General features: G+C 37.3%; 1 protein-coding gene across 1 annotated transcript; it reads left to right on the forward strand.

Moving 5' to 3' along the window:
* Nucleotides 1-509: 509 nt before the first annotated feature.
* olfm4.1 (olfactomedin 4, tandem duplicate 1) lies at nucleotides 510-3,957 on the forward strand. Its single transcript, XM_051722067.1, has 5 exons — nucleotides 510-563; nucleotides 751-909; nucleotides 992-1,204; nucleotides 2,884-3,031; nucleotides 3,116-3,957. Exons 1-5 carry the CDS (start codon nucleotides 510-512, stop codon nucleotides 3,955-3,957), a joined length of 1,416 nt encoding a protein of 471 aa, XP_051578027.1.
* Nucleotides 3,958-8,052: the final 4,095 nt, after the last annotated feature.

Below are 8,052 nucleotides of genomic sequence, written 5' to 3' on the forward strand. Positions count from 1 at the left end.
GTCATTGGACTAAATTTACATTGTCATTTAGCAGATGCTTTTATCCAAAGTGACTGTAAATCTAAAGACAGAATTCAATTTTATAAGCATACTTGAGAACTGAAATATAGTTCCACAAAAACATTGGTTTTATGGCTATTTTGCTTTTAGTTAATGTTCTACTAATGACAGTACAGATGACCAAACTTGCAACATGCAAACGTCTTTCTCAACATCATTCCTTTTAGTGCCATTTTATCTAATTTGCACCATATGGCCACGTCTTGTCCTGAACTTATGATGAAATATCAGGTGAAAACACAACTTTGTTGTATTTACATACTCATGATGTGAGTGCTGCCCTAAATCCACACAATTAACTGCCTGAGCAGCGTTGAGTAAAGGATATGAGCATGTTTTCAGATCATCAGTTGAAGCTGTGAAAAGTCCAGATGCTGATGATGTGTCAGATATGATGGTCTTTAAAAGCCAGAGAGCTCAGTTACTGCAACACATCTGACTGATGCACAATGATTGCCACACTGCTTTATTTCATCATATTAAGATCTGCTGCTGTTGGGGGAGTGAGTACAAAACAAGTTTATTTCTATAGCACATTTAAAAACTACAGAAATACAGAAAACCAAGCAGGTCTTAAAAGAGTAGTTCACACAAAAATCATTCACCTGACTGACAGAAACAGACAAGAAATCATTCATCAGGCTGATGTAGAAGAAGACAGAAGCTGATGAATTTCTTGTGTATTTGTAGGCACTGAGTCCCTGGACAGAGAGCAATGCCACTGATTCCAGTGGAGAATGCATTTGTGAGGCATTTCTGTCCAACAGCACTTTTCCAATCGGAGAGCTCATCTCGCTGGAGAACACAGCGGTGGAGATCAACCACAAACTGGAGATGGAGATTAGCAAGGTCTGGAGGAACCGCAAGAACCCCCATGAGATTTGAGTGTCTGAAGTAAAGTATGTAGAATTTTTTTGTGTGTGTATTACAGGTGGAGATGTATGAGAGTAAACTACAGGTCTATATAGCAAAGATCATGAATCTGACGGTGTTGATCGAGTTGATGGAGGGTGACCCTGACTCCTACAATGAGTTCCACATGGAGGAGGTGAAGATCAAGATCAAGCAGGTGGAGGCTCTGATTGTAGAGCTGCAGCTATCTATACAAACCACCTCTGCTGTGCTGGTATCCATACGCCAACAGGTAACGCTCTGATTAATCACCTTTTTTAATTAAGTTGGTCGACAAAGCCAACATACTGTTAATGTAGAACTATTGTTTTTGAAATCCCTAATTCGAGTTAAAATTTTTCAACTGTAACTCTTGCTAGAGCTTTCAAGGTACTTCTGAACAAGGACTATATTCCTTCAGACTTCAAAGTTGTCTTCACCTAGGGCTGCACATTAATCGAATAAATAATCAAGATTAGATTAGAATTACAGCTGCACAATGAACGAATCGTGAAAATGGTCAGTTATAGCAGTCCATGTAGGTCTACTCATGGACTGATTTAATTTTCATTTAATTTAACTCATTTAATTTTCTATTTAACAAATGTTTTTGCAGCGACTGAGCATTGTTACCAATCTCAGACAAGTTCATTGCTTGCTTCTTTGTATAATTTATTCAAAATTTGAATAACAGCTTTTTTTTAAGCTTCTATGAGGGCCAATGTGAAGTTGACCATTTAGACAACTAGTCTTGATATACTGATGTGTAAAACAACAATTAAGTCATTCAGAAACACAGTTCTTGCATATTTTGGATGTGTACCCGACATTAAGAATACAGCATGCAGTTGATCAACATTTAAATCTAAATTGTATAAATTGAAATGAATCGCAATCATAATATCAAGTGAAATAATTGACAATTAGGATTTTTGTCATAATTGTGCAGCCCTAATATAACATTTAAAGCTCAAACCAAACTTTAAACTGTTGCAAATACTTCCAGGTAACATTTTGTCAAGCCAACATTAAAATTTTTGTCTTGACATACCCTACATTTTTAATGTCAAGTTTATCTTACAATTGCACACTTGAAAATCTGCAATGATTAAACCAACCTAGTCTCATAGAATTAATGTTACTATGACTACATTTTTGCAAACTGAGTTTTAGGTGCTGTGTTCCATGTTTCGCCGCAGTTTCCTGGTGAAATTAACACTAAAGGCGCTACAACAACTGTGCATTTTATTCACTTTCACACAAATCAGGAGTACAACAGCTGATTAGGACTTTATGAACACTTATTAGTCGCTCTGTTACTCACACAGTGCTATGTTTTGATATTGAAATGCTTTTACTATAACACATCATTTGAAAAATGATACAGTTTAACACTTGTATTACAATTCCAATGGGATTAGCTCCTGTGGTAGTTCACTTTATAAAGTAGTGGACTTCAGACTCAGAAGACCGCGGTTTGAGGCCAGCCAAGCACGCAAGCTGACATGTGAGATGAAAGTTTCACAGAAGCGACACGAAATGATGTCAGAAAATGTGCTTTTCATGTCAAATTTGCTTTTTCCACACTATTGGCTAGGTTTAAGTGTTGGTTTAGGGTAGGGATGTCTGTCTTATTCACCTCTCATTTGCATTTAGGACATTATTGGTTAGGTTTATGTTTAAGTTTTAGGTGGGGGGTTCATTTTATACATCCATCTAATAATTCCCTTAAAAACCTTTTCTGATTAAAACATTATTCACTCACTTTTGGCGCCCCCCGCTGGACATTTAACTAGGAAACTTCAGCAAAATGTGTAATGAAACATGTAATTTCGTTTTGCAAAAATGTTGCCACTGTGATGTAATGTTCTTGAGATCAGGCTGTATCTGTGTGACTTAACTGTGTGGCTTTGTTGATTTTGATGAAAACAGGTCAGTGTTATGATTGAAGTGGTGACTCGACTGGAGGTCACCTATGACAAGAACCTTGTTCTTGTGACACGTCGAGAGTACATCATTCTACAGCAGAAACTGGAGGAATGTGAGAGACGCCACAATGAAATCTTCAATCCAAACATTGGTAAGTTTTTCAAGTATGATGACACTGAATGTGCAACTTTAGAATCTATATTTATTAACTAATTTACTTGTTTTTCTTTTCAAGGAATCTGTAATCATGGTGGAATAAGAAAAATCAGTCAGCCATTCATCAGCCAGCTAAACGCAGACCTGAATGCAGGTTATAAGTATGGAGGATGGGGTAAAGACTCCAAGCCCTTGCCTGGCTCTGAGAATATGAACTGGTACTCGGGCTTTACTGACACTCTGGTCAGCAGAATCACACTCTATGCTGACTATTATAAACTGATCATGAGACAGGGCTTTAGTACACACGAGTTATACCTTGTAAATAAATATGATTGGCGAGGCACTGGAAACAATTACATAGTGCGGGCAAATACCCTGTACTATCAGTTCAGAAGTCCTTTTAGCATGGCAAAATATAACATGACCAGCAAAACAGCCGAGTACAAGGTGGTTCCAGAGGCTACGACCCGATTCTCGTACCACTATTCGCCCAATCAGAACCTGGACTTTGCAGCCGATGAGACTGGGATGTGGGTAACTTACGCCACAGAGGAGTCAAATGGTAAACTAGTCTTGGGGAAGATAGATGAGGAGTCGTTTGCATTAGAGGAGGTTTGGCAGACCAGTATTTTCAAACCATCTGTAGGAAATACATTCATGGTATGTGGGGTTCTATATGCCACAAGGTCTGTAGACTCTAAAACTGAGGAGATATTTTACACTTACAACACTCGTACCAAAGAGGAAAGCTATGTTAGTATTCCCTTTGAGAAGTTCCAGGATTCCTATGTCTACTTGGACTACAACCCCACCGATCAGAAGCTTTACATGTACAACAATGGTTATTATGTCAACTATCATGTTTGGTTCAACCATGAAAGTTCTAGAGATAAACCACAACTCTTGATTGGAAAGTGACATGAATCCTGAAATATTTAAGCATGCATTTGTTCTAATAAACAACTGTATGTTCTACTTTGTAAGTTGCTTTGGATAAAAGCGTCTGCCAAATGAATAAATGTAAAATGTAAACACAGAACAGCAGTGGATGTTTTCTATTTCTGTGTTTGTAATAAACTCTTACGAGCAGGGTTTCTAAAGTTAAGTTTCTTATTATGTAAATCAATTTTTCCTGATTTTACATAACATTTTCTCTTTAAATTAAAAATACTGAAAAACATTTGTAGTTACTAATATAAATAGTCTTTAAGCCTCTTCTTGAGTCTACTGGTGGTGTTAGGTGCTTCTTTTGCATTTTGAAACAATATCCATAATGGCAAGTTTGAGTTGATTCATCGTTTTTGGTGTCTTAAACTCCTGAGACCCCTGCGTAATGCTGTGTGCATTTTCTATTCCCCTTTTTGATTTGTAACTAGTGGCCCCTAAGAAACATGCAAAAAATAATAACAACAACAATAATAATAATAATTATAATTATATACAGATATATATATATATATATATATATATATATATATATATATATATATATATATATATAGACCAAATAGATTTCCTAATAATTGATGTCCTCATATGTGGACAGCGGGACTAAGCTGTGAAATTTTAAATAATACCAAACTATAGAAAGTCAGATTTTTTTCCATCAAATTGTGTATTATGTGTCCAGGAGTGTTGATTATTCATGTTTTTGAGATGTTACAGACATTACATCATAAATTAGCATAATTAATTCTGATTCAAAGTAATGTCCAGCATCATCCAATCACTGTCAACCATGTTAAAATAAAATGATACATTATAAATTCTGAATCTATGTACTGATTATCATTGTCACATGTCTGTCAAACATGTTGAGTGATCCAAACATCATCTGCAGCCTGAAACTGAACTTTTGATCAGATTTTAGGAGTGAATGCACTTAACTGCATAGAGAGATATAGGATGCTCCCTTGCTCCGTATTTAGTGAATGACTTAACCTCCAGTGTGCTGTCTGTCTGCACTGGTCTCAGAACAGTTTGAAATGCACCTTATTTTCATCTTAACTCCATATAAATCCTCTGAAAGCAACATTTTTCTGCTTTTGGATGAATACATTTATTCTCAATGTGATAATGCACAGTAAATATAGAAATGCATTTATTAATGTTAATGAATAGAATCATATTGCACAGTGATGACAAAATAAAATATAAGAAAATGTATATTAAAATGAAGTGAAATGACCCACAGATGTTACTGTGTAAAGTTATTTAGAATAAGGAACATGTTTTTGGAACATGTGTCAGTAAACCGCTCCACAACACTCATCTGAGTACTTCATGTTTATCAGTGCGCCAAAGCACGAAATATTTAAAGCAGCATATCAAATGAAACTAGAGACTCTACTCTTTACAAACAAAAAGGTTTCAGTGAAAAAAGTTGGAGAGATTTCTTACCAGAGGCACTTTTGTTGGCGCTGTGCTCATAGAAGCAGTTCACAGAAATCAGTGCAATGGTGTTTGGTCACGTGACTCCATGCATCAGAAGTTTAACCCTTAAATGACTCCTTAGTGTCCTGAACAGTATGCAATGAGTTTAAATTAATTTAAATTATGCGTTGTGTATAGCGATCCAAAATAGCGAGTCCTGTTGATGACGACTGCTGCCACCTCAGCTGCAGTCTTATTATTCAAGGGTTCTGCGATGAGCTGTTTGGTGAAGAGGTCAGCCATTGTGAGTACGTAACTGTTCCCCTGAAGACTGACTGGAAAAGGTCCCATCAAATCCAGACCTAAAATAGTCCACGGTTTTGTGACTTTGACAGTGTTTAACACTAAAGCGCTTGTATCAACAGTGTTCTTCAACTTACACTGAGGACAGCATGCAATCTGAAGAAACATTAATAATAAATACATCACACAAAATTGAAGATTGCTATTTTTTCTGTTATCAATTACAGACCCATATATGTTGTTCCAAACCATTATTATGCTGCATTTAAGTGCTCCTTCGAAGTTTGTTCTTATGAGTTTGAAAGTCAGAATTATGGTGTGAGGTGTGTTCAAGTGATTTTTGTCGTCAAAAAATGGATGCATCTCTCTCTTTCAGTTACTGACAAACATCTTTTATTGTGCTTTTGCAGTGAAATGAAGAGCAAAGTGTGCAAGACTCTTACAGTGTTAAGAAAATGTATGTGAACCCTTTGGATTTATCTGGTTTTCTACATTAATTTGTCATAAAATGTGATCTCATCTTCATTAAAGTCACAAGTATAGACAAACACAATATGCTTAAGCTAACAACACACAGTTATAATATTTCATGTCTTTATTGGACACATCCCATTAAACATTCACAGTGCTGTGGAAAAAGTAAGTGAACCCTTGGATTAATAACTGGTTGATCCTCCTTTGGCATCAATAACCTCAACCAAGCGTTTCCGGTAGCTGCGGATTAAACCTGCACAATGTTCAGAAGGAATTTTGCATCATTCTTCCTTACAGAACTGCTTCAGCTCAGACATATTCTTAGGATGTCTGGTGTGAACGTCTCTCTTGAGGTCAATCCACAGCATCTCTATTGGGTTAAGATCTGGGCTCTGACTGAGACACTCCAAAAGGTGGATTTTCTTTTTTTGAAGCCATCCTGTAGTGGATTTACTTCGATGTTTAGGGTCATTGTCCTGCTGCATCACCCAACTTCTACTGAGCTTCAGCTGGCACACAGCCACCCTGATATTATCCTGTAGGATATCTTGATAAACTTGGGAATTCATTTTCCCTCGATGATGGCAAACGGTCCAGGCCCTGAAGCAGCAAAGCAGCCCCAAATCATGATGCTTAGCCACGGTTCTTCACCGTTGGCATGATGTTTTTATGTTGGTATGTGGTGCCCTTTTTATGTCATACGTAGTGATGCAAGTTCTTCCCAAACAATTCAACCTAACTTTCATCAGTCCACAAATTATTTTCCCAGCAGCATTGCGGAGTGTCAAGGTGGTCTTTGGCAAACTTTAGGCACGCAGCAATGTTTTTGTTGGAAAGCAGAAGCTTCCTTCGTGGTGTCCTGCCATGAACACATGCCTGTTTAATGTTTTCTGTATAGTAGACTCATGAACAGAGATGTTAACCAGTTCCAGTGATTCCTTCAAGTTTTTATCTGTCTCTCTAGGGTTCTTCTTTTACCTCATTGGGCATTCTGCAGTGTGCCCTTTGAGTCATCTTGACTAGACGGTCACTTCTAGTGAGAGTAGTCACAGTACTAAATCATCTCCATTTATAGACAGTTTGTCTAACTGTGGACAGATGAATAAATAAGCTCTTTGAGATAAATTTGTAACCCTTTCCAGCTTTATGCAAAGCAACAATTCTTGATCTCTTCTGAGATCTCTTTTTTGTGAGGCATGGTCCATGTCAGCAGATGCTTCTTGTGAATAGCAAACTCAAAATGTTTGAGTGCTTTTTATAAGTCAAAGTAGCTCTAACCCACACCTCCAATCTCATTTCATTAATTGGATGCCAGGATTGCAACTTCTGTCGCCAAAAACAAAAGAAGGACTCGGCCCTCTCATGGATGCGCATAGTAGGGCTGGTTGAAAGTGGAGATTTATAGATAAAAATATTGATCTGTTTCTCACCCACACCTATCATATCTCTTCTGAAGACATGGATTAAACAACTGGAGTTGCATGGATTGCTTTTATGCTGCCGTTCTGGGCTTTTTTGAGCTTCAAAGTTTTGGACCCTGTTGACTTGCATTGTGAGGACCTACAGAGATGAAATATTCTTCTAAAAATCTTTGTTTGTCTTCAGCAGAGAAAGAAAGTCATACACATCTGGGATGACATGAGGGTGAGTAAATAATGAGATAATTTTCATTTTAGGTTCAATTACACCTTGAAGTGTTTGTAACGCTACCAAGAACAGCAGAACATCAAAAACAAACACTCTTTCCAACATCTCACCCACTGGCTGATGACTCTTGTGATGCCGACCCAGTAGTATGATGAAGCAATCAGGGCATATGTCTTCACCCAGCCTTGATGTCGACCTGTTTCTACGTTGTCATGG

Source organism: Myxocyprinus asiaticus, chromosome 17 (assembly GCF_019703515.2).
Source record: "Myxocyprinus asiaticus isolate MX2 ecotype Aquarium Trade chromosome 17, UBuf_Myxa_2, whole genome shotgun sequence".
Taxonomy (NCBI): domain Eukaryota; kingdom Metazoa; phylum Chordata; class Actinopteri; order Cypriniformes; family Catostomidae; genus Myxocyprinus; species Myxocyprinus asiaticus.

Coding starts and splice junctions, on each gene's coding strand:
- olfm4.1 (XM_051722067.1), top strand. CDS start 510: ATGATTGCCACACTGCTTTATTTCATCATATTAAGATCTGCTGCTGTT. Junction 910..991: donor TGGAGATGGAGATTAGCAAG/GTCTGGAGGAAC, acceptor TGTGTATTACAG/GTGGAGATGTATGAGAGTAA. Junction 1,205..2,883: donor TGGTATCCATACGCCAACAG/GTAACGCTCTGA, acceptor TGATGAAAACAG/GTCAGTGTTATGATTGAAGT.